Genomic DNA, 27,739 nt, shown 5'->3' on the forward strand with positions numbered 1-27,739 from the left:
CTTCTTCGCATCTGTAAGCACTGCGAAAGCTATAGGTATTGCAGTACAGAGCAACAGTGCGTGATTTGCTCGTCGCTGTGGATACACCTTCCCTTTCTGCTTCGCTTTTGTGGCTTTCTTTTAAAGTGGCTATCAAATGCGTTTTATTCTGCAACTTAAGGAAAGCCGGCAAATAGCCGCTTCACCGCTGTAATGACGTCATTTCAGCGGTCGAAGAACGTCAAGACCGGGAAGGAGAGAAATATATTTTAAGCAAGTTTCTAAGGCATCTGATGAGGACAGAGCAGTAATTTTTGGCTGAGGTACTTTGCGACCCCCTAATCTAAGTACGGGATGTGTTGGTTGACTACTTTCTGCGAGCACTGAAGATATCGAAAAAAGTTGATAAAAGTGTTTCAGGGTCGCGTTAGTTTTTCCAAGACAAAATATTTGCACAAAGAAACCTTCATTCACTTTGTTTTTGTACCGACTTGACAAGGAAACGAAAACCAAGCACACAAAAATTAACAGAAAAAAAAACACGCCTGCTTTCTTCTTCGATCCCGTTTGAACCGGTTCAAACCGGTTCGAACCGGTTCGAACCGGAACGGGATGGTGCTCCGGAACCGAACCCGAACCGAACCCAAAACGCTTGAACCCGAACCCGAACCGAACCCGAGAAAATTCCGGTTCGACACCCTGCGCCAGACACACTACAAAAGCAAGAGCAAAAGTTCCACTCGTTCTCTTTAGCCGCGCAACCAGCCGACAGCGGCTAGCGCAGTGCCCCTGTCCGGCCACGTGCCTGCTGCGGCCACGGTCAGCGTGGCCCACAAAATTTTGACAAAGACCGTACGTTCCTGCAGTGTAGTTCATTTTTGTCTCCCTTTAAAGCGATGGTTTATGTGGCTCGGCGAAATTAAAATCCGGTTGCCGCGTGTACGCAGAAACCTCCTCCCGCGCTACCCCATGCGCATGCTCAACAAAACAAGGTTGGAGAGGATGTAGAAGTAAGGGGACAGAGATTGGCTGGGTTTATAGAAGACGTAGCCGCACTCTCGCATCTACGGGAACTGGTCAGGGGAAATGCGCATCGGGCGAAGCGAAAAAAAAGTATCTCGCAGCAGACCGCGCGCGCGAAGTGAGCTACTGCGTGAAGCACAGATTAAACGGCTACGGCGGGCAGGGGCGTCGGTGGTGCGGCCGGAGCGGCGTGAACGTAGCGATGGAAAACAGCGACCGCACATTACACCTTCACTGCTTAACCCTGTGTGCATTGTGCATGGGAGCATTTATTTTTTATTGATTGTGTTCCGTTTTATTTACATTAACGCGAAAGTGTTTTGTTCCCGGATACACCAAGATTACGCTGACGTCATCTCCGTCACAGAAATGACGCCAGTTCGACGAAGCAAGTGGGCGAAAAAGGGTGAACCCCTGCACAAAGGGTCTTCTTGCCGGGTAGCAACCTTTAGTACTACAGAGTACGCTATACTTAGGGTTGTTCGTTTTCGGGTTTTATATTTGAACACGAAAATGTTTTGTGCCGGAATACACCAAGACTTCACTGACGTCATATCCGTTACGGAAAGGACTCCAGTATACATTTGCCGAAGCGACCCGACAGCAGGACGTCACTCGCCAAGCACACCCACAACACAGCCGCCGACACGCAAATCATGCTCACCTGCAGATTTCGCTGCACATTTCACTTTCGTGTTTTACCGATTCCTATGACAGAGGAATCAACCACATTTTTTGTACACACTTTTCCGACAGATATGTAATCTCCTTGCCTATGTAATACCCTCTTTAGGGGACTGTTGCGTTTCAGTCGAACCCCGTTATAACGAAGCAGTATCGGGGCAGTAATTAATTCGTTATATCCTATATTTGTTGCAATGGTAGAGGTAAAAATCGGCTCTAACAAATACACAATCTAGCTAACGCATTAATACCAGATAATAAACGCATTATTGTATGCTTCGAACCCACTATACATGAGGTAATCCTTATTTGTCTCTCTTTTGGCATTTGAAACTACATGGACCGGAACATGGCAACGTGAATTTACAACACAACAAAGTACGTCTGACCAAACAGTCCTGCCTTCTAATTTATTTGAAGAAGGATGTGATATTTGCCTGGCGGCTATTCACAGCACTGTGGATGAAGTTTCCCACAATGTCCACGCACGAAAGGGCTGTTTCTACTTTTTCAGTTTTAACAACTGTTATCTTCTATTTCTTCTATTTTGATTGTTTATACTGGCTATCGAGTTTAAAACCTGGCGTGAACAAAATATTTCCTCGTTATAGCCGATATCGGGCGTGGCTCTGGCGGTTTTGGTTCAGTTACAAAAAGAACAAGTGTCAATTAAATAGAGCGTGACCAACTAAAGTTTGTATTTTGTTCGCTATAGCCGATAATTTGTTATATCAGTATTTTTTACAACGAGGTTCGACTGTATTGTGAAATAGGTGAACAATACCAATTGGAAAACTTTATATTCGTACACATTTTTCCAACAACAATGTAAGCTCCTTACCTATGTAATATCCTCTTTAGGGGTACTTTTGCGTTATTTTGAAATAAATGAACAATCGTGTTGGGGAAACAGAGTCTGCTTCGGCCTGCCGGGGACCGCATGAAATAAAAATAATAGAAAAATCAATGAACGAAAATATGTTTCAGTGGAAGCAATAACTATAAAAGACAGTGGGCCTGAGTTTGTGTGTAAGAAAAGCGCGACTCGACAACAAGCCTAGCAGTGAAGCCTCCACGAAGCACCGACAATGACGATATACTCTGTACGACGCAAAGGCTAAGTGCTGTCAGAAGGCTGGCAGGAAAGTGCTTGGTTTAGTACCAACGGCTGTGCCTAATAGGCTCCAAATCGGCCACCCCCCGTTATGTTAGTTTGTAACGACTCTTGGTAGACGGAAGTACGGGATAAGGAAGCCTCGTGCGAAAACAGCGGAGTAGCCGGAAGCTATTTTCGGCCTTTCTGTGCACCCCTGTTTTCCTTTAATCGTGAAAGGAACCTACGCAAATCCTATGCTGTGTGAGAGTGTGACATAAACGCTATCCGCTTACCCAACGCCCCTTGGCTGCACTCACAGCGCAGCTAAAGCAGCCAGCCCGAGGAAGTGGCAATCACTCTCTGAAAAGGTTACCGGGCTCCCCTCCTCCGTTCTGCCGCTCCGTGCCAGGGCTGTCTTATCCTGCACCTCTGTTTACGGCACGTGCGGATCGAAGCGTACTGAGCCCACATGCCCTCGGTCACGCTCTCCCAAAACAGGTGCGCGCGTGCCGCTACCGACCCTCTCTGGCCGGCGGCCCAAAAAGGATCGGAAGCTTATCCACCACCGTCAAATTGCTCCGGGAGGCGCGAGAGGCAGGCGTAAGAGATGATTTGTGCGTCGGCAGCGTTTGCGCATCTCGAGCGGACCACGGTCCTTTCTTACTGGACGTTGGTCGCCATCGCGTCGGCAATCACCGCGGTCATTGTGGTTCACGTAGCGCAGACTTTGTACGAATGGCTGCGCATGTGGTGGTACCTGCGCGACGTCCCCAAGGTCAAGCCCAAGAAATCGTTCTCGCTGATCATCGACATGTACAAGCAGATAGCAGCTATGGACCCGAGTCTCGACATGAAAGTCAGTGAGTACACCTCCAGCCCAAATTCAGTCAATGCTTTTGGAGAATGCCATTTAAGAATACTTCAGCTCGGTACCTGCGTTTGGCACTGGCGCACTGCAATCTCATAACAGCTCATCTGCCATTTAAAGAAATGTAAAAATTACAGGCAGCCGAACCCAACAAAACTTCCCACATGTGCAGCCTGCCTATGCGAGATCGCGTTTCAACGTTGGCTCTGTCATTTCTTTTCACTAGTAGGCTGGTATGTTCAAATGTTCGCTGAGGGAGGATAACTGCTAATGCCCTGAAATTCTATTCTTGGGTCAAAAACGAATGGACCAAGTCGGCCACATGACAGGCTGAGAACTTTCTATTTCACGCGCCTGGGTGACTCAGTGGCTATGTCATTTGCCGTTGATGACGAGGTAGCGCGTTCTATTTCGGCTGGGGCGACCGTCTTATGCAGACAAGAAGCAAAGACGCCATTGGTCAAGATTTAGGCGAAAATTAGAGATCTCGAGCTGGTACAATATCCCGTACACGTCCACTACACGGAGCACCACAGCGCATCTCAGGTACAACTTCGGTCAGTACATTCTCAGTTACCGAATCAGAAATTATCGTTTTACATCATTACTTTTCTGGCTCCCCCCTCGATCTTACATGGCGTGTAAATGCCAAACGAGGTGTCTACCCGCCAACTCGTTGTGGGTCATATCAATTAGCTATGTAGAACACAAACGCGTGTGATATAATCTGATGATATGCGTGTGGTGTGTTATCATGCTACACCCCACAGACTTACAACGTGCCCCAGCATGATACACATCTGCGGGACACTAACTGCCAGAGTTACAGCAGTCCTTTAGGGAGAGAGAGATAGACTGTTTATTAAAGAGGAAAACGCAGAGAGGTTTGCCGACATGAGTTAGCCGACATGCTACTCTCAAGTGAAAGGAGAAGGGGGAAAAAGGCAGAATGTGTAGTAAAGAACAGTAGCAAAAGAACAAAAAAATGAAAACAAAAACAGACCTCCTTCTTTATTCCTTAGGATGAAGCGAGAGAATATGTTCGTAATGCGCGACGTTCTGCTGCATTTATCTGATTAAACGCGATGGATGTAACAGGCAAAATTTATGCACCCCTCCTTCCAACGACGACGATGCTTGAACGCGAAGGTTTCTCGTGAGGGATTCACGGGTTACCGTCTGGTTTTGGAGTTCGACTCGCAGACGGTTTGGACTTTGACTCACTGACTTGGACTTTGACTTGCACACAGTTTGAATTTCTGATCACAGCGGCTTTGCTTTTGACCCTTCGCCACTTGATTTCGCGGGAAGAAAGGTTCACGTTCAACCATCGTCGTCGTTGGAAGGAGGGGTGCATATTTTTTTTAATTTTCCAGGTCCATGCCCCCAAATCCAAACTGCTTCAACCGCTTCTTTCATTCGTACACAGTAATATATCGTGCAAAGCATTGGCTCACAGTAAGGGTGTGCGACTCAGCGTGGCGCACCGTCATCCTCCATCTCCAAATGGCGCGCAATCCTAGAGTCATGGTGATGTCATATGACACAGTGTTTTCGCATGGTACGTAAATAAATCGTCCGCCCTGCGGTGAAACTGGAGGGTATATAAGTTTTTTTGTAACACGTACAAAAAAAAAACGCGGCGTCCTAACAATCCATGAAAAAGTGCTAAACAGGTTCCGATGTGTTGCAGAAAATGCAAGTTGTAGGAGCGGCAATAAACTCTATCCTGCACCTACGTCTTAACCAGCAGTGTACCGGTGTGTAGATTAAATAAAAAGGTTTTAACGTATAGTGGCATGACGATCTTCTTAGCAAGAGATAACTTGTCCTCGCCAGGAACAGGTCTACGCAATGATCGGTAACGTAACACGGGAAAATACATCTTTCATGACACAGTTGCGACCTACGTCTATGAAAACCTCACTGCTAGAAACCTGAATGAGTCCACTACATCTCAAATATTGCCTTTCTGGCTACTACAGCTGTCACTACAGCTTCCAAAAAAAAAAATTCCAGATGACGTATCGGATAGACGTCGGCTTCATAACGCGAGGGACCGAGGTTGGATTCCAACCACAGCAATCATTTTTTTCCTTCACCCACGACCATCATCGATGATGATGATGATGATTGCTATTGGTCTCCCCTTTGAAGCGGGGTGATGACATGTCGTCTTACCAAAAATGACTAATATAATCATGTTTTACACTTTTGGTTTAATACTAGCGCTGCTTAGGGCAGGCACTAAAGCTTATTAGGCCCGAAATACTTTTTTTCCCCTGTTACAGGTGGTAACTGTCCTAGGCAATATTCCCCTCTCTGGTTTTCGTCCACCAGCATTCTAATCTTTTCGTCCCCTCGACAGCCTCGAACTTAACTTCCTCTGTGATACCCTTAAATCATAGGGCTTCTGGAAGCCCAATATTCCCTTCATGTAGATTTGGATGAATACCCTCACAGTCTAACACTATGTGCCGCATATTTTCTGTTTCTTTTCCGCAGACAACGCATACCCCATCATTTTGTGAATACTTTCCCACAAAACTCTTAGTTCGCAGGCAACCTGCTCTATCCTCAAAAAGCAAAGCACTGCCCTGGGAATTATCGTAGAAATTTTCCTTTCTGATGTTCAATTTCTCAGCCCTGTACATCTCTAACGACGTTTTAGCTTCCATTTTTTCCCTCCATTTATTCGTTCCAATCTTCCTTGCCTCTTTTTTGGTTACCTTGGCTGTTTTGGATTCTCCACTGTTCTTTCCGTATTTCATCCTTAGCCTTCTAGTCTTTCTTAACCACTGCGTGTCCGCGCTTTTCAAGTATAGGTACCTAAAAACCTTAGCTGCCCACCTTCGTTGGTCCATTGCCCTCAACCTCATCTCAAAGCATATTTTACTCTCAGCTTCTCTAACTTCAAACGACGCCCAGCCCATATCTCCCTGAACTGCTTCGTTAGTTGTTTTTCCATGCGCGCCTAAGGCCAAACGTCCTACCGTTCTCTGGTTTACTTCAAGGCCTGATAGAACGTCTGATTTTAAGCAGAGTACAGCATTCGCAAATGTGAGACCCGGAACCATTACTCCTTTCCACATTCTTCTTACTACTTCATATTTGTTATACCCCACAGAGCTCTATGCTTCATTATAGCTGCGCTTCGCTTTCCCTTAACCTTAAGTTGCTCCTCGTGAGTTCTTAAGTAGTTATCCCCTTCGTTTATCCACACTCCCAAATTTTTATATTCCTTCACTCTAGGTAATTCGCCTTCCTGGATAGACACTACCTCAGTGGTAGCGTCATTGAAAAACATTATTCCTGATTTTTCTGCACTGAAATCTAACCCGAGGTCGGTGGCTTCCTGGCCGCTAATATTTATTAGCCGCTGCATATCGGTTTGGTTATCAGCTAAAAGAACAGTGTCGTCTGCGTATAACATACCCAGAATATGCTGTTGTACCACTTCGCCTTGCAGCATATGGGTTAGGCTAAACCCTACTTGACTTTCTTCCAGTTTCTTTTCTAACCCTGCCATGTAAAGCATAAACAGTATTGGGCTCAAATGGCATCCCTGTTTCAGTCCCCGATGGATGTTGACCTGCTGGGCGCATTTCTGTCCTTCCAAAGTAAGGTGCACTTTATTGTCTTTATAGATTGCTATAAGGAACTGTACTAACTCGTCATCTAATCCCTGGAGTTTCAGCGTTCTCCACAGCCGTTCTCTGTTTACGTTGTCATATGCCCCTTTAATGTCCAAGAACGTAATCCATAGTGGTCTATTCTGTGCTTTCGCAATTTCAATGTATTGCGTTATCACGAACAAATTGTCATCCAGTCGCCTGTCTTGTCTAAATCCATTCTGCAGTTCCCCAAGTATTTCATTTTCTTCTATCCATGATTGAATTTCTGATTTTATCGCCTGCATTACGAATCTATACACCACTGACGTTACTGTGAGTGGTCTGTATGAATCAATACTGGCTTTGTCTCCTCTTCCTTTATATATTAAATTCATCCTACTTTCTAACCAGTCCTCTGGTATTTGTTTGGTTTCTATCACCTTATCTCTTGCCCTCATAAACGATTCCTTACTTTTAGGTTCAAGCAGGTTTATCAGTTGCATTGGTATTCCGTCCGGGCCCACTGCTGCCTGGGGGGAAACATTTTGCTCTGCTTTTTTCCAATCAAGGTTGCTCAAACTTATTTCCCTTTCCGCGGTCTTCTGTGGCGCTGATATTATCGGTGCTGGTTTCCCTACCACTATTGTCCTAAACTTCTCACTAATCACTCGATGAATATGCGCCAACATGTGCTCTCCTTCTAAATGTTCCCCCTTTTCACGAATCAGGAATTTTTGATGGTTATCGTTTTTTGAGCTTAGTGATTTTACATGTACATCATCGTCAGAGAAAGTTGGCTTTCCTGCAGTGCGTTTCCGAAGCGACATACGCCATCAATGAGACATAGAAAGCTTAGCTATAAAAACTCTGACAATTGACTCCGGTGGCTGGGCTTTGACTCTCCCCTAGGATGTAAGCCGACCTAGGATCGAAATGACACGCTGCTCGGAAGCGAAGTGGCCATGACGTTTACGTCCACTGCAGCCTTCCGCAACTGACCCCCATAGAAAATTGCCTGCCTTGCATTAGCCGCTATATGGACAGGAAAGTGATCCGATGCTCCCCGATCTCGTCCAACGGTGGCCGATGCCCGGTCCGCCGTGGTTAGCGGTACCCATCGCTGCGAAGTAGGTGAAGGACTTCCCGGTCACGCAGGGAAGATTTGCACATGAAGCACGGCCGATTGCTTGTGACGTCTCGGTCAGCGAATGCTTGACGTGGCGTGTCGACGGTGGTACGAGGGAAATTTTAGACGCCGGAACCAAAGAACCCCCTGTATAAGGCGTCACACGAGGTTCCAAGTTCCTCGTCCGCGTGAGCGTTTCGCTCCCGATGATGGCCGATATCAGGGGGCTGTTCCAAATTGCGGATTTCCAAGCAGGCTATGCACCTTCGGCGGACGTGGAGTCAGTGCCCTCCCTGGTAATGTAGACGGTACCCTGGTAATGTAGTTAGGTATGGTTCCGCTCAACACGGCCTAGGGGCGACGGCTGGGTCTTAAGACACCTTGACCAAATTTGGCGCCTAGTGCGATGCCCTAGCAACAATGATGAGGTCGTAGGCAGTTTCTACGAGGACATTGAATCAGCAGTGAAGAAGGGAACCTACAAAGCTCACGATTGCAGACTTTACTGTGAAATTAGATGTGAAGAAAATACGAGAAAGGTCAGTGGGAAACCTTGGAATCGCCGATCGCCACACTCCAGGAGATACACTGGTAGGATTTGCGGAGATAAGCAACCTGAGAATAATCAACACATTCTCCTGCAAACGAAGGAGTAGGAAATTGACATTGACAGGCCGAAATGATGGAACACAAAAAAACGAACTACACTTCATTTTGTGTAAAAACCCTGGTATTGTGCAGGACGTAGAGCTGCTAAGCAAGGTTCGGATCAGTAATCATAGGATGGTTAGGTGCAAAGTCTGAATCTCAAAAGAGAAAGAAAGAACTTTGTGAAATAAACCCAGAATGGAGTCAGTCGGGGCCAAGAAGATGGATTGTAAAATAACCTTTCACAAGAAATTCCCGCTTTTAACAAAGAAAGAGGAGAATGGTGTACACATGCTAAATGACAACCTAACAACAGCAATCATAGAATCAGCAGCAGCTGAGGGAGAAGTATCCTGTGGGAAACAAACTGTAAAACTAACTCAGGAAACGAAGAAGCAAATTGCGAAGCAGAAAACGTGACACTCTCGAATGTCACGTTTTCTCTCGAGTGTCAACCCGGATCAGATTGAGTTAGCCGATCTGTCTAAATCGATTAACAGAAGTTAAACGAACGACTTTGGTGAGTAGAACATGGCAGTGATAGAACAAATACTCAGAATAATAAGAAGCTTAAGTGCAACTAAAAAGAATCTAGTTACAGAAACTAAAAAGCAGGATGCACGCACTCAGAGACCGGGAGAGTAACACTACGCACAACTTGGGCGAAATAATATTGGTAGCAGAACGATTTTACACGAGGCTGTAGGCAAGCGATGTTAGACCAGGCGAAAATACTAAGCGCACAGGCTTAGCTCGCGAAGTCCCACTACAAACCAATGACGAATTTGAGAAGGCTCTCAAAGGGGTCGAACGAGGAAACGCTACAAGTGACGGAAGCTAACTGGGGATTTCGTAAATGAGTGAGGCGATATTGCGCCAGAAAAGCTTGGTGGACTATTTTCGGAATGCTCTCAAGGGCATGAAACGAGGAAAAGCTGCAAGTGACGATGGGATAAGCGTGGATCTTTTGAAAGATGGAGGCGATATTGCACTGGAAGGCTTGCTGCACAATTAAAGGATTGCTTACAGAGTGTAAAAATACCCGTAGCCTGGAAAAATGCCAACATATATCTGATTTAAGAAGGGGGTCACGAAAGACCTTACGAACTACAGACCAGTGTTGCGGAGTTACAACTCCGGATTTGGAATCATTCCGGATTCATTCCACCTTTTTGAGGTGGCGGAATGGAATGGGAATGGAATGAGGACAATGGCTGAAGGAATGGAATGGTAATGGAATTAAGCGCTTTTCCCCCGGAATGGAATGGGAATGGAATAGGGATTTTTAGACGACGACGTCAACTTCGTTGGCGCCGTCCGGCAACTTAATTAGTTTGTGGCGACGACTGCGTCGGTATATCTCAAATGGAGCGCCGGCGACGAAAACGAGAACGTATACCCGGCATCTCGAGTAACCTAATCCGCGCAGCCTGTGGCAGCCCTGGTGTAACTGAACTTTGAGCAGCGCAAGCGCGTTTGGCCGCCGGGCCGGTGGCAGTGTTAGGTCGGCTGTTCGTGCGGAGGCAGGATTTTTGAGGCATAGCTTTCTCGGTACAACTAACTGCCCATGGCGCCGATGGCAGACCGGCGTGTCAGTTGCAGGCGTCATGTGCCCAGGCCAGCAGGCGGAGAATATCATCGAGAAGCAGGAGGTGGGGAACACGAACGGCCCGCATAAGAAGCCGCGGTATTTCTCACAGCAAGCTGATGCTGCGAAACCTTGCATGGAACTAGCGACATAAAGCATTCGCGCATGAAACATGGAACAACGAGTCTGCTTGGCGTTCTCAACCCAACCTCCGTGCCCGGCGCGGGATGAATAGCCTTGTAGCTTGTAATCCGACCTGGTAGGCATCTCCCGGGAATGGGGGGCCAACCTGTGGACCCGCATGTCCGTCTGTTCCAGTGGTGCACCGGGGCTCCAGCCACTCAAAAACAAGGCAGTAAAAATAAAATTGTGGGTGTGGGCCCTGCGTGCCCGGCACCCGCCATAGGCATAAGAAGCGAGCTTCGCATGTGTTACTGAGATTTCTACCTCCATACTGTGGTACGGTTGTGGGCAGGTGTGATATACAATTGCATAAGATAGATAATAAATACGACATTGCAAAATACTTAGCTGCCAAAGGGCGTTTGTTTCTAACAGTTCCGGCTCCAGCAGCGCCTTTGTTTGCGAGTGCTTTGACAGCTCTCTGCAGTGCGACACCGTGCTTTGCTTCCATCCGAAAGGGCGGCCTTCCTCTCCACTTGTTTCAAACTGGTTCCTGGTTTGGTTGCTGTGTTTCTGTGCATGGGGCCTTTGCGCCCGGAGTACAAACGTACCTGATTACTGAAGCCTTAGTCGTCGGCGTGAAATTTGTAGCATCGCCACTATTCCGGAAGGGAGGCCTCATTTCAAAGTTTTGTTCAGGTCCTCGTGCATATTGGAGGCGCCTTCACGAAAATAAACTGCCTGATCATTCTTCTTTATTTTTCCAGGGCTCTCGTCACGATATGGTTTTGTCACTTTAAATTAGGGGGTCATAAATATTGCCCTGTATTGAACGGATTGGGCTGAAGTAGTGCCAGGACAATAAACAAGTGAAATGCTGGTCAACGTGGAAGCGGTCGTGACTTTCCTACGGCGAATGCTAAACTGGTAACGGTGTTCCGTGACGCTGCCTTCTAGTCTCTCTTTGGTACAGTAGCATTAGTGCTCAATGCTGTAAATTCACTTAAAATCATTCAAGTAAGCATTTAAAATCCCTGTAAATGGGAGAAATCTCCGCGTTACATTCGTGCGAGTTATCCACAGCATACTAATTACGCTGGTATCACGGTACGTAAAGCAGATAGCACGACCGAACGCGACAGGCTGTGCAACGAAGCAGACATCAACGTAATAGATGCTTCACCTCGCATCGCGCAGAAACAAACCGTTAAAACAAGCTAACGTGCAAACACCAAAATGAGTAGTGCGATCCAGCTACTTATTATGTAAAAATTGGCAGTGTGACACTGCCCCCTTTCAGAGCGAAAGCCTTCTTAGTGGGACCAATCGCATTCTGTCAAAAGAAATTATTACATTTCGATATATACCGGTTGCGATACCGAAAAGCTCTGCTGACTGATATCTGTGGACGCACGGTGCGTGCGTGAAACCGGAGACCGCAAACAAGTCTTCCTATCTCGCTCTCTGAAACCGGGCTTTCATTGTGTCAAAAACGTTACTTGAAAATAGCGAAAAAGAACAGTTCTAAACAAAACTTCACACGCGTCGACCCTGACTACGAAGTGCAATAGTATATCTTTATCTCATAAACCACGTAATCGTGTACGTTTAGATCGTTCGTAGATGCGTTACTTGTGCGGGAGAAATCGTCGCATGGGTCTGTTGTTCGCTTGCGATTTGGGAGTTTGAATGTTTGGCGATCGGTTCGATGCACCTTCAGCGAAATTTGGACGACCTTTTAGCTTTCGCACTTCTCTCTACTTTCGTTAGGAAGGGATGGTAAATGTTTGCATTAGAAAGGTAGTTCTGCAAGAGATTTGCAACCAAGCTGCTACTGTCTCCCATATCGGTGACACGTGGCACATATTGCATACTTTTGCAGTCTTCAACGCGTATGATAACGTCAGATTCATGTTGCGTTCCTCGATAGCTCGATAGAGCGCCTGAGGCAGTTTTTAAGTTGAGGAATTGAACGAATGGAATTGACCTGCCCGTCCATTCCAGGAATGGGAATGGGCTAAATTCTGTAATTCCGAGGAATTGAAAGGAATGGAATCACCACAAGTTCTAATTCCTCGGAATGGAATTGGAATGGAATGGGCATGCCCATTCCGCAACACTGCTACAGACACATCAGCCTACTCTCAGTTGTATACAAGCTGTTGATCAAAGTAATAGTAAACGGAATAAGTAACACCTTGGATACACGTCAACCCAGTCAGTATGTCTTGTTTAGGAAAGAAATATTTATTTATTTATTTATTTATTTATTTATTTATTTATTTATTTATGGAAAACTAATAAAAAATGCTAAAGAAGTAAGGGGCCGAGAACACTGCTAATTTAACAAATCTTGTTGAGGGGCTAGTGGGTTCATGATTTTTAAAAATGTTTAGCGCAAAAAACCAAAAACGGTACACAAGAAAGGAGACAGGACAAGCGCTAAACATTTTTGTCTTTCCTGTCGTGTGCTGTCTCCCTTCTCGTGTACCGTCTTTGCTTTTTGGGCTAAACATTTTTAAGAAGCCGAAAACACTGCCTTATGGCACACCCGAAGTGGCGGAGGAAAGCGGCGAAGTATATCCGTTTCCTACCGTGAACTGTTCACGCAGAAAAAGAAAGTTGCGCAGCAAAGATAAGGCAAAAGAATCTAGTCCGAGGGCGGATAATTTTGAGATTGAATGGAAATGGGCTACACGATCGAAAGCTTTAAAAAACTCGGGAGAGATACAGTAAGTTTGCAAACTACTGTTCATGTTACTCTGCAAATTTATGGTAAATTCGAATAGCTACGCATCCCAAGAAAACCCTTTCACAAAGCCGTGCTGGTTAGCAAAGAAAAAGTTTTTGAGTTCGAGGTGAGAGTTATGTTGTAAAGCTTAATATCTTCAAGCATATTGCAGCGTATGTACGTGAACAAAACGTCGCAGCGGTAGTCGGGTGATTGCTTATTTCTAGATTTATATATTGACACAAATTTAGCTATTTTTCAGTCGCTAGGCAACTGTCCAGAGAATAAAGACTCTAAGAAGATGTGATATAAAAACTTGCTTCAAATTGATTTGGAATTTTTTAGTATTTTGGAATAAATATTATCTATTCATACGGAGGTGGACAGTTTAAGGTTATTTATCAGACTTTCAATGCCTTCGGCAGTTATGTAAATCGGCTGCATGTGTGGACAATCAAGGTCATCAGAACTATGAATGGTGGAAGAATCTTTCTTAGTGTATACTGACGAAAAATGCATTAAATACGGTGCGGCAGTCACTCTCAGTAATGAGAAGCTGATCTTTATCTCTTAATACAATCGTGTTAGTATCACGCCAGGGATTATTGCTTGTCATAACTCTCTCGTGTTAGTTTTCACGATGGGAAGCAGGTCTTGTGATAAGTACTTATTCTTAACACCACTTAAAGGTGACGTGTAATTTTCGGACACGCTTTGTACTTCGGCCATGCCTCCATATTACCCGAGCGCCTGGTGTTTTTGTACAAGCGTTTCTTCTTGTTTCTGTGTGTATGGAGAACCTGTTGAACCATAGGCTTGCTTTATTATTTGAGATGGAGGTGAGGGTTAAGTAGTTCTTGACCAAAGCAAATATTTTGTTTCTCAAAACCGAACAGTTAGCAGCAATAAAGCGACTTTCGAATGAGGGCATTAGCATTGAATTATAAAATATCTCCAGTTATTTGTTATTTTCATCATAGTTAGCCTTATAGTAGTCGCTCATTTTTTTTACATTCACACCGGCAGATGGTAATGGTAGGTTAGCTGTTATGATGAGCACATTATGATCACTCAGTCCATCCCGTTTGAAGGCATACTGAACAGTTTGGTAGCGTTCGTAAATATTAAATCCAAGATGAGAGAACCTCGGGTAGGTTCATCAACTGCTTGGAAGTGATTGAAATCTAATGTTGTGTTTATTAATTCTAAGGAAGCGTTACAAGCGATGATTAGTGATACGGAAAATTGAAATCTCCAAAGAGGGAAGTTTTATCTGCAGCATATAACTGGGTGACTTTGTAAACATGGTGCGCAAATTTGTCATACAAGAAAACGGCGAATTCGGAGGACGGTAACAAACACCTATTAGTATTTTATTGGGGCCCGTTGAGCGAGCACCATGTATACCTTCGACAGCAGGGCCCGATGCTATAAGGTATGACGAAAGGGTTTTCCTAATGGCCAAAACACTACCGCCTCTTTTGGAAGTCCTATCCTTTTGTTAGAATAGCCCTGACACCACCTTTAACGCAAACTTCACTCGACTAAGCGGGATGAGGAGGAAAAAAGAAAATCGGCTTGCGACACTCCAGCTACTTTTCGCACTGAAGTTACGTAGTATCATGGGCAGCTCGTCGCGAATGACTGAGGCGGACAAAATCTAACCCAGATTACACATGGGATATAGATATGGTTCTTAGTTCTCGGGTAAAATTTGATTCTACCGGATTTTTACCGCCTGAAGATGCTTCAGGAGAATCGGGTTGAACCCTATTTCTCACCGAATGGAATTAGCGGTCTGCGGAACAACAGGCTGGTGGTCCGACGTTCTCAATCAGTACTTGCTGGAAGCAATCCTCGCAAGCACAGCTTTCGTACTGATTGAGTTGGCATCACTCTACCGATCGCTACCCCAGGCTGGTAAATGCGCCACTGACATTGTTGTGCCTAGCCAATGGATTATGTGATGTCAAGAGAACTCTATCGCTGCTGAGATGCGTTCAACGATCGGACCGGTCTGGAATGAAGACCGATATGTTGCGCATGCAGAGGATAACGTATCTAAGCAATAATATGTAAAAAATGCGTGACAAGTTCTGGTGTACAAAATAATTGAGTTATTAGAAGTAATCAATGCTCTTTAGTGTAATTTTTATTATTCTATTGCCAAACAAACGCCCAATTTCGGAGAGTATTTGCTAGAATACCCTCATGTTCCCCCAATCCCCAGCTTGAAAACAAAAACTAATATTTTAATGCGTAAGGTTAAGAAGCTCATGATACCTTAACAAATTAACTGAGCTTATTCCTTAGTACACCTGTAGATTTACCAAAAAAAAAACAATTTTGAGAGTTTTTCACAAAAAACCTTTTTTTCCACGGCTATTTGTTTGAAAAATAGCACCCGATTTATAGCCCGCGATTTAAAGACAATAAAACCCGAAAATGAAAAACCCTATATATAAACTTGCCGAACAAGCTATTTGCGATAACATTTACTACCTTTCTTATAGCAGTAACAATGATGAGCTAAGCAATGAAAGTTACTAAAGCACGCGTAAACGAAGAACTAGTGTGTGATGTGCGCACTATGCCGGCGTTAGCTGCACTGTCCTCCGGCGCGTTGAGCATATACGTGCCATCTGGCATTAGCGAAATTGTCTTATGTGATGCTCTTTGTCGACCATACCCAAATCTTTTACGAAATGTTTGCTACCAGCCTTACCAAAAAGTAGCCCGTACAAATCCGGTCACAAACTACGACACTGATCGGCACCGCTTTCCGCGAGTGCGGATACCGGTGCCGAGCAGTATCGTAACGTCACACATGAGTTATTTTTCCGTCTCTCAGTGGGGCGTGGACACGAACCCATCTGGGAGTAACTGACCACTTCTCCACAACACTATCATAAATGGGCAATTACTTAAACAGTTCACCTTCCCACAAAGGTTCAACAAAGAAAGGGCGAACTGAAATACCTTTACAGAAACATCAAAACTACACTGCACATCCATCACACACTTACACGTGGAGGAAGCAAGCAAACGCATCACGGCGAACATATTTGACGCACCGAAAAATCCATTCCACCGGCCACCGTTGCGGCACGCAACCCAAGGAGGCCTTGGTAGAACAGGGACTATAGGAGAGCGACGGGCGCCCAGAACAAGACCTGGGATATCATTCATCATCATCATTTAATTACCCTTAAAGGCCCTGCTTGGGCATTACACAAGGGGGGTGGGGTAGAAAGGAGGGCTTTCGATGGTCATGATGAAATAAGGGGAAACACAGGAGCAATATCAAAGCCATGTAAACAAGACAACAGCAAGAACAAGAATACTACACAAACATGACAACAGGAATAAAAGGAGGATTGTACAAATGGGGGAAAGCGAGAAACATGAAAGCGTATACATGTTCGGAGAAACAAAAGAAAAACAAGACAGGAGGAAAAACAAATGGAACACCGAAGAGAAATATCGGCCAACATGTAAAGCAGGGAAAGACGTTTTTGGGGAGAAACAAGAAGGGACTCATCCCAGCAGCCGTTTGACTGCATGGGGTAACAAGGGCTTAAAAAAACCGAGGGAGAAAATACAGCAGGTTAACATCATCCATGAAAAGCTGAGCCAGCAGTATGGAGGGTACACAAGCAAAGTTGGCGCACAACAGGGTTGTAGTGATCCTTTCACTAGTTTGAGCACATGTAGTCACAAGAGAAAATAAGGACACGACACATCGGGCGCCAATAGTAGGAGGATGTGTCAGCAACAATTAGATTAGCGCATGGGGTAACAGCGAATAAAAAGAGCAAGGAGAACATCAGCTAAGATACGTGGAAACTATACACTGACATCTGGGTTTGGTTGGACTACACGCTGTTCGGTCATGGGGTTTAGTTGTATACGTCTACTCTTAAGGACATCTTGAATTTATTAGGGTCGTGTTCAGTTGCTATAGATACAGGCAGGTTATTCCACTCCTCTATGGCAATAGCAAGAAAAGATTTGTTGATCGTATTTGTGGAGCCATGCAGGTGCTTCTACTTATTGAGTTATGTAGGCGGCGTGAGGTGCGCAATGGGGGTAGCAATAATGAGGTGTGTATGTCGGGAAATGAATAATATAGTTTATGAAAAAGAGAGAGCCTTGCTATTTTCCGCTTAGAAACATGTGTGGGGAGACCGAAGGACGACTTTATAGCTGAGATGCTCGAAGGAAAGCCGTATGTTGAAGAAATAAAACGGGCTGCACGATTTTGAATAGACTCAAGATAATTTATCAATTAAGTTTGATGGGGGTTCCAAATTGCTGAAGCGTAATCAAGCTTTGCGCGTACAAAGGGGGTATATGCCAGCTGGCGGACTCTAGCAGGTGAGCTTGATAGCGATCTTCGGATGTACCCGAGGATCTTAGAGGCATCGGCTGCAAGATTTTGGATGTGGTCAGACCAGGTTAGTTTGCTGTTTAAAAGGACGCCGAGGTACCGGTAGGTCTCCAACCGTGATAAGTCAGTTGAGGTAACCGAGTATGTAAAGCAAACGGGAGAGTGTTTGCGGGTGACGTGCATAAATTTACATTTAGAAACGTTTAGTTGCATCATCTATAGCAACCACCAGTTTTCTAAGTGGGATAGGCCGTTTTGGAGAAGAAGCTGATCATTTTTACAAGACATTTTTCTGTACAGAACACAGTCGTCTGCGAAATGCCGAATGGAGGAGGAGATGCCTAACGGTAAATGATTAATGTGGACTAAAAATAAAAGAGGGCCGAGGACTGAGCCTTGCGGTACCCCAGACGTTACCGTGGTTGTGCGTGGCTAAAAACCGGCGACGGGGGTGACCTGGAAGCGATCTATTAAAACGCATCTAATCCACGATAATATCAGCGGTGCAGGCAAAGTCACGAGAGTTTACTAATCAGTCTTTGGTGAGGGACACGGTTGAAAGCTTTGGAAAAATCAATAAAGATGCCATGTGTTTGAGAAAAAGAATCGAGATTGAGGTTAACGTCTGTAATGATCTGGAAAAGCTGGGTTTCACATGAAAAACACCGGCGGAACCCGTGGTGGTTGTGAAAGAAGAAATTGTTATTGTCCAGGTGAGCAGCGGTATGGGAATAAATTATGTGCTCTAGTAGCTTGCACGCGATGCAGGTTAGCGCGATGGGGCGATAGTTGTATTGGTCCGATTTATGGCCGGATTTGAGGACTGATTGCCGTGTGCACGAAGCTTCTTCCGGGGTAGTCGTGTGCGTAAAGAGAAATCCTCGCGAATAGAGAACGAAGTACCCTTAAGTTTTGGTCCAGCTGAAAGAATGTTTGAGTTGTCTTTGAAGTGCGTAGGTTTAATGATAATGGGTAGATTTTTTCCGGGGCGAGAACGGCCTAGCCTGTGCGCGCGTTCAATATCACGGCTATTATTGTTCAGCGAAATATTTCTGGAACAAAATGAGGCAATCTTGCCATCGGATTCGTCCCACGTTTCGCCGTCGGTGTCCCGTAATCCAAAAAATATCAGGTTAGAACGACGGAGGCGGTTCTCAGAGTCGTCGCATTTTTCAGTTAGTACCTCAAGTTTAGATGTTAGGTCCTGAAATAGTGTCGTTGGTGGCGACAGAACTAGGCGAACCGCCCAACTGGTCAGTCCACGCGGAGAGAAAGGCGGGATACAGCATGTAGCAAGTTGGCTTGCACGGAACGAATGCATGCGAGCTCGGGAAGAACAGAGGTCTGGGACTGCTCTATGCTGGAGATGGCATCCACGCGAGGTTCAAGCGTAACACTTTGGGGATCGGGGTTTATTTCAGCGTCTCCTGAGAGAATTATCAAGAAATTAACATTGAAGGCATTTGCAGTGACAGAGAACCGCAAACTGGGCAAGGATTTGCGAAAGAACCCTTAATCTCTCAAACGGGCAAGGGTCTTGGGGAGTGTGTGCGCCGTGAGAAAAAAAAAAAGGAGTGTTGGAGCTCCTTCCTGACACCAATAAATTTATACATAGACTCACAAGGTATGAACACGAATACCAAAACTCGAAACACAACGGACACAGAGCTTGCCCCTGGTTGGCACAGTAGGAGACACCCTTGAAGACCAGGGTAACACACTTGCACAGCACTTCGATCAAGTGTCCCGTTCTGCAAACTACAGACTTTCATACAAGGTAAAATGTGTTATGAAAATAGTCCCTACACGAGAACTCGTTTAACTCCACTCACAACTCTGAATTCCTACTTCATCAGCTGAGGGCTGCCCTGGGCAGATATGTGTCCAGCTTCAAAGCAGACCAAATTACATACACAACGATACAACACTTACACGGAGGCACACTTCAAACACATTTCCACTTACACAACAAAATATGGCTTGTGGGGCGCATTCCTAGGTCTTGGAGGGACGCCATCGTGATGGATATCCTGAAGCAGGAGAAAGACCGATCCTCTTCGGTAAGTTATCGACCTACTGCACTGACAAGCTGCATGTGTAAGCTTCTCTAACAGATAATTAACAGAAGACGCGTACTTTTTACAGTACAAAGACCTTTTCGGGAGCTGCCAGACAGGCTTCAGGGTGGAAAAATTCACAAATGATAAACTTGCCGCCCCACAATAACACAATAAAGACGCTTTCATCCATAAACCATTATGCATGACCACGTTTTGATATACTAAATGCTAATGATATGGCGTGGGGCTACCGCAATCTGAGGTACCTAACATCTTTCGGTACATCAGGTGTCACGTTGAACACCCTTTCGAGTTACATGTCTGAACGAACATTTTGCTTTAGAGTCAATTCAGCTCTCTCAAAGATTCACGTGGAGGAAAATGGCGTCCCTGAAGGTGTACTTACGATCGGAGCGTTGTTTATATAGTAAAGATGAAAAAACATCGCCACCCTCAATCTCCTCTTCAATATATGAGGATAAGATACAGATATATTACAAATCAAGTAACACGTCCATATGTAAAAGACAAGTCAAGCTTGTAGTGACAAACGTGCTCGCTAGGTAGACAAAGATGTATATTTAATCCTGCAAATAGCAGTGTGATATCCTCTAAAAGGCGCAGAATCTAGTCCGATCTTGACAATAAACTCAGTAGTGACTGTATTCCTGTAGGAAAGAACTGCAATTCTGAAGGTGCAGCTTGGCGCGAAAAACTCGTTTTCATCCCTCGCATCAAACAAATTAAACACAAATGCCTAAAAACAATACACGTCCTGAAGGTCCAATAGCACTAATCGTACGCCAAAGACAAACCGCTCCTACCGCTGCTCTTTACAGCCTTGGAAGGGTCCCGGAGAGACAACACCAATGTTGTGTATGGCTCAGCCACAAAAATTGCTAAAAATGCTCACGCAGTTCTGCGCTTAGGGCTTCGCCTTTCGTGTAGGGCTTTCCGTACCCGCCCGGTACAAAGCCCTAACATGCGACAAATGGCGCTTAGCGCACCAGCAAACTTATCTTGTCCGGTTACACGCCTTCAAAATTCCATCAATCAATGACTATTCCTATGCACATGTTTTTAACTATACGTCCACATCCCAGCTCTTTCGAAATGCTCATCCATTCGTGTTCCTTTCTCACGCAGGGGGAGAGAGGAGGCGTATTAGTGTGCTATCTCTTTTTTTGACACCTGTAAAACAATTTGTACCCATCTTTTATAGCCTTGCCAGCACCGCCCAGTGTCCGGCGACCAGTCATTTTTGAAGGTTGCGAAAAGGCGAGCATCAAGAAATGCAATTCTGCAACACTTTTTTGGCAGGAAAAATATTGGTGTGCATAAGTTTGCAGTGACGAATCAAAAACTGCCTTCACCGTGTCCTGTGCTGCACAAGGTCCCAAATTTTATACAAATAGAAGCATGCATTTGTTTACCAGTAAGATATTTCAACATCGAAGCTGTTAAGAAAATCGTAATTATTCGTGTCCGCAGTTAAAAATACCGATAAATTGCCGAGCGCGGGCAAGTGAGCATGGACCTCGCGGTGACCGCCCAAAAACCAACACAACCAAGAAAAGGCCGAGCACTCGTGTGTTCGTGCCTAGCAGTGACCCCCCAGCGTCCCCGGAGCACGTTTATCAAGTCACAATTTACCAACATAGGAAGGTTGACCAAGATTGGCCAAAGAAAAAACTCTAGCGAACTTGCTCGGAACGAGAAATACACGTCATAGCGTACGTCCCTTCTATCCGATGCCCAGTGATTATTCCTTTCCAAAGAATGAAAGAAGCGAACACTTACAACAACACTTATGGAGTAAATGTCGTTGCGGCAGCGAAGAAGAAGCAAATCGGCTGTTATCGTTTACTTAAGCCTTCACCGTGGTCGTGAAGGTTGCGTACAGCTTTGCCACCTTCCGGTCGTACGCGTTAGTGTGAGCTTCCTTCATTTTTCTTGTCCCAAGTCATGTTGTTAAAGAACGTAACCAAAGTCTGTCATTTATACAGAATTTCCGAGTGTGGTGGATGCATAACGGTTAGTAAAATCATCAAAAAACCACGTCATCGACGTTGTTTTTAAGATCAGCCTCTCTACATATGCCTTGGCTGTCGAACTGAATGTGTGTTTGGCTCCAGGACACTGAGGGATCGTCGTAAATGAGGTTGGAGACCAAATGGCTGCTGCTGCTGCACTATAAATACAGTGAACCTACCAACACTATTCTACAGTGACCTGAAGCCACATATCAAAGAACACTATCGCAGAACATGGCAAGCAGACTGGAGTGAACAGACGACTACAAATTGCCCGTACAAAACCCCTCTTGGGACGATACACAACAGGCTCACACAACCAGCACACGGAAGTTTCCGTAGCAAGGCTGCGGATTGGGCAGACTTATTTAACGCACTAAGAACTGCTCTCTGGCTCTCCAAAACCCCTACGTAGCAGGTGTGGAGATATTGCCTATCCATTTTCCTCATCCTCATCTAATGCAAGGTCCTCGACACAAAACGACAGAAACACTTCCCACAGCTATACAGACATATCCCACTACATTCATCACACGTTTCAACCGTGGACGCCGTGCTCTCCCTTATGCGAGTTTTTAAATATCGATCAAAAATCAAAGTTTTACACCTGGTTTCATACCACTCATAATAAAAAAGTGGCCCTCTACACCAGCCATCTTCATTGCGTTCTTTTTCGTTTTACGCATTTGTGCTGATGGATTTGATATTTATACTGTTTTCAGTAAAGTACCATCTGTGCGCGCGGTATAGTAAGCCTCGCGCCATGAAAATTCACTAACCATCATCATCATCATTTGGAGCAAATTTTTAGGCATTATTAAACTGGTGTGCTAAACTTCCTCCATGGCGTTTTTCATCATCCTCGCAGTTTTCAAGTTGTAAATCGAATTAGTCTATGAGTGCTGTATCATCTGACATGGAAAAATCTTTATTATATTTGACTTGAATAATTCATTCTGCTCACTTACCCATGTCTAACAAAACGAAACAAACTATGGTACAATATTACTTTTTCTACCTATACTGAGGTTTAGTAAAAACGTTGTGTCATTATACAATCCGCTGAAAGAGACCCTCTGTAGCCCATGGGCTGCCAATCTGTGCCAGGCAGGTCAAATTCACCCGATACAATCATATTTTTTGCCGGTAATAGTGTGCAAATACATATACTACTTCTGCATGAAGGAATCGTCAGCCTCCGGAGGCCAATAAACAGCACACAAACACAATAATTAAAGCCCTGCCACTCAACGTGAATGCTGACGGAATTTCAGAGCAGTGATTCGCTATAATGGGCTGTGGCGCAGTTGCCGATCACTGCTACCACCCATCACTCTATTCGCCGCCCTGTCTCACTCCTCTCCTGATGAATTGAACGGAAGTTTGACCAACGCATTTCAAATCTCCCGCCTTCGCAATGCTTGCGCGGCCCCTGCCTGAAACAGCGCGAGCAAAAGTTTCGCTTTTTGTGCTTGCTTTTTAGTCAGGACGTGTCAGCTCCTGACTGAGAAGTTTGAAACACGGAATTTTTTCTTGCACTCCCACTTTTTTCCGCTTACTGTCATGAAAACCAACCCAGCGAGGGTTCCTAACTAAATGAATGCGTAGGCTGCCGGTTAATTACATGTATTTTACGTCAATTGCAACTGCATTTTTCTTTGCGCTAAACGACGGGGAGATGTATGACAAGTGCCAGCGGTTCACAAGTTTCGAACGGCTGTGACTATATAAACCGCTTGTCCTACGAAGCTTATGTGGGACGCAGTGCCGACGTTACGTCGTGGGGCGATCTACGACGACAAGGCGAGCCTCTAAAGTGTTCTGCGCTTAATAAACGCGCGCTCGCTAAACGATAGCTTCAGAAACAAACTATCATGATTACCTACTTGTTCCTCGACGCTTACATCGATACCACGTTCTGTTACAACAGCCAAACGGCCTCCGCGGGGACCCTTGTCACGTCTAAACACTCGGAGGCACACTTTCAAGTAAGGAATCAGAAAATGTAACCACGGTTCCGGGATAACGCATAGGCGGGGATCGCAAAAAAAACCCGAATGTTTTGTAGCTTTTCCGTCTGATTGATAAGGCTTCCAGCATTACAGGATCCTGAATTAGTTTCCGCCGATACACGGAGGGACAGTCAATTACAAATCAAACGCGATCACGAAAACATTAACCAGAACACCCAAATGGCGCGATTTCGTTCCATGCAAGTCAAATCCACACGTGGCTTAAGCACAGAAAGAAATTTAAGAAATGTGGCGATCCAACTGCACAAATACTTCGTTAATGCTGGTCCTCCACGGACAGTATTTTTTTACGTTTGCGTGTTCTGGCTCATATTTTTGTGTACGTATTTTATTTGTCCATGACTGTACATACAACTAAATAAAGCAATGCATTACGGATCGCCACAACCCGCCGACGCTAAGCAGACGTCGCGTCTGCTCGCCAGAGGTGTGAGAAAAAAGTCGTCCAATACCATGGGATTTCTGCTTCGTGACGCACATGGGGCAATAAATGACGTGCATTAGTTTAAATGACGGTGTCCAAAAACCGGCAGAAAAGGGTCGGAAAGGCTGTGACAAACTTTGTAACGATAGTGTGAGCTTTCCGCGGCACGTAAAAAAGTTACACCTGGCACAGATGACGTTGACTGCGCGTATTTATTTAGTGTGCTGAAAAAGCCTGCCATGACCCGTTTAAGGTTAGGAATAAAATACGGCTGTTTCTTTGCGCACTAGCTTGAGGACTGATCTTATGAACTGTAGGTGGAGCTTGCTTGGCCGGAAAACTCGTCCTGCTTTCGGAGAGCCCTGCGGCATCTAAGAGCATCATCGTAAACAAAAACCTGCCCATTGATACTGATTTTATTGTGATGTAACACTATGTTTTTCGCCCACAGATTGGTCTACTTCCACATTTGCCTTACGTAGTTTCCACTTCCGGAGTGTGCCCGTGCAATAGTCATTTTCAATGAATATTCCCGTCTTTTTTAGTTATGATACGTTTTTTAAAGTGCCTGCTTTTCTCCGTAATCGTGAAAGTGCAGAATATTCGGTGGCTGCGTAGAGCGCGCACCCAAACGGCGAGTTCTGTTCATTGAATAGAAGTGACACCCAATTTTGATGAACCAAGTTATTGTCTTTTCATGTAAAACCAATTCAGTTTTGTTTAGCTCTTCCGGTGCGCCAAACGCTAGAAGGTTTGATGTCCGACTGCGGCCTTCTATACTGGCCTGCTTGGCTACCTGAACCCTCATTTTGTCCTGAATGATATCTACAACCAACTTCAGATTCGCGGTGCCACCGGCACTATTTTGTAGTTTTAACACATCGTTTTCTAACTGCCGCCGGCGTTGGCTAAAGGTTTTGTGCGCCTCCTTGGTTCACTGAAGGTGATTTTTTTATATTGACAACGTTTGCTTGAATGGCCTGTTGCCGATCCAACCTTTCTTTGAATATTTCTACGGTCTTCCCAGGGTTTTCCTCCACTTCCTCACAAAGAAGCAGAGCACGGACAAAAACGCGGTCGTAAGCAATACTCAGGCACATTCCTGGGCACGGCAGAACAACTGTAAAACATTTTCGGTGCACAAACACCATCCTGAAACACAAAGAAGAGATGCGTGGTGAAAGGCCTGCACCCAGCGCCTACGCCGTAGGGACTAATACTGTCCACTTGCGGTCACTCTTTTGTACCTGGCGCTGTTGACGTTACAAAGCCAGAAGTACAGAAGGGTTCAAAATCGACGGCAACGCTCTCCACATTCCCGCTGCCGAGGCCTCACGATGCTTGGACCTTCCCGGCTGCGCGGGGTGAAGCTGTGTTTTTTGGTTATCAGCCGTAGCGCCTGAACAAGAAAGCACATGAATGGCGAAAGGCCTGCATCTAGCGCTCGCTCCGTACTGTTCGCGTTTTGATGCCTTTCCTTTGAACATACAGCAACCGAATGCAATAATAATGTCGTGGGAGCGTCGACCGGGGGGTTGGTCAGCGCCTTATCACGGTGGAATGCGGCGTATCGAACCAGACTACTACGCATGCGTAGAAAGATCCCGTCAGTGCAATTGTCGTCTGCTAGGCTGTTCGCGCGAGCATGACACAACCCCTTCCCCTTAATTAGCCAGCTATCTTCTTTGTGGGGCGGTGACCGCGATTTGGCGTGTGCCTTGTTCACGACAAGGCGGCTTATAACTAGCAAAAAAGGGTTGCATAGGGGTTGCAGGAACAGCCTAGCAGACGACGGTTGCACTGGCGCGTTATTCCTGCGCATGAGAATTCTTCGAACTACCCCCACTTGTTTCGCCGCTGTGTACCGTGATAAGCCGTTGAACCAGTCTCCGATCGACGCTGCCGTGATATTATTGAAAAGTCGGCGGCTGTACAGCTGCATTCTTAGCGTGATTTCTTGTCTCATCTCTTTCTGCAGGGTGTTTCAACTACCTGCGGGGCATGTTCAAGTCGATTGCCGACCAAGACGTGACTATTGCATATTACGGACCCTACCCATTTCTGGTGGCTTCTACCCCGGAAACCGTTGAGGTGAATTACGAAGGCTCATCAAGGAGTCTTCAATATTTCCCGCCTTTCTCGAACTACCAGCACCCCCACTTACAGCCAGCTTGGGTAGCGTCGAACTAGTATCACTAGATAAGATACAGAGTGCCGTCACTGAGGCACGCAAGTGAGCAATGGCGGCCATTTTGTTGTTTAGCGTTTCCAGATTGCCGCTTCTGCAGCCTCACCGCTAACTTTGATCAGGCCGTTTGTAAAAAACACTGCCGGAGACGCAGCAACACGGCATCTTCGGACACACTTCTACAGCTGAAGTTCTGGGAAGCGCGTTATCGTTCGGAACGACGCCATTTGCGCGCAGTCGCAGAGAAGGAAGGACAAGCTGAGACTACCCCAGTTGACCGTCAGGAAACGCATAAAGAACAAAACGGCGGTGCCCGTGACCCGTCGCAGCGTAAACAAATGTCACGTGATGCGGTCTGACCAATGATCACGGCTTCGTCTCCGAACATTCGGAGAAAAGAGTGCCGGTATTTTGTAACCTTATATAATGATATAATAGAAAATATAACATTACGTAAAATGGCGACACCTACAACCCCCTGCATTTCCACAATAATGCACATTTCGCGGAAGTTGCACCTGTAATCACTATGATAATCACTTTGAAGTCACTTTGTAATCACTTTGAAGAATATTGGTTGAACGAAGTTTTGAAAAACTGAAAAATCAGAAAACAAAAAAAAATACGGGAAATGGCTGACCGTGCACTTCCAAAATAATGTAGTTATCGAGGAATTTCTACCTGTAATCCTTGTAGCAGCGTAAATGGAGATAATTGGTCAGGCAGTATTTGGAAAAAAACCAAAATTTGGCTGCGAAGAACTCACACGCAACACAAGCGGTATAACAATGCTACGCATTCGTAGAGAATCCTCTGAATTTCTGCAGATTTTTTTTAGTGTAATGCAGTCTGTCAGTTTCCCTTCAGAATCCGTGACTAGAGATGTTAAAAGGCTTTTCTTGCTTCTGCTGTCGTTTCTACGCACGGTAGTTATGTGATTGGACAAGCTCCTTTCAAGGTAGCTTGCTCTAGTCACCGCATATGTTACAGTGATTTGCCATGCTTCCGCTTGGCGCTTTGCGGAGCTTGGGTAGAATTTCATTGTGGACTATTTTTGGTTAGTTTATCACAAAAAAACTACATTGTTCCGGTGAGCTGGCGTGAGAAGGCCAGGTGTGATATATCCTTGCC

At 45.4% G+C, this 27,739-nt stretch overlaps 1 protein-coding gene across 1 annotated transcript in view; it reads left to right on the top strand.

The window, feature by feature from the left end:
- Positions 1-3,222: 3,222 nt before the first annotated feature.
- The window catches only part of LOC144175801 (cytochrome P450 4V2-like), a 54,768-nt gene continuing 30,251 nt past the window's right edge, over positions 3,223-27,739 (top strand). Inside the window, exons 1-2 of the mRNA XM_077704803.1 lie at positions 3,223-3,642; positions 26,399-26,511. Coding sequence (XP_077560929.1) covers positions 3,390-3,642; positions 26,399-26,511 — 366 coding nt within the window. The 5' untranslated portion in view covers positions 3,223-3,389. The remainder of the gene's footprint in view (positions 3,643-26,398; positions 26,512-27,739) is intronic.

Source organism: Haemaphysalis longicornis, unplaced genomic scaffold, assembly GCF_048455015.1.
Source record: "Haemaphysalis longicornis isolate Haplotype H1 unplaced genomic scaffold, Haemaphysalis longicornis Haplotype H1 scaffold_3, whole genome shotgun sequence".
Taxonomy (NCBI): Eukaryota; Metazoa; Arthropoda; class Arachnida; order Ixodida; family Ixodidae; genus Haemaphysalis; species Haemaphysalis longicornis.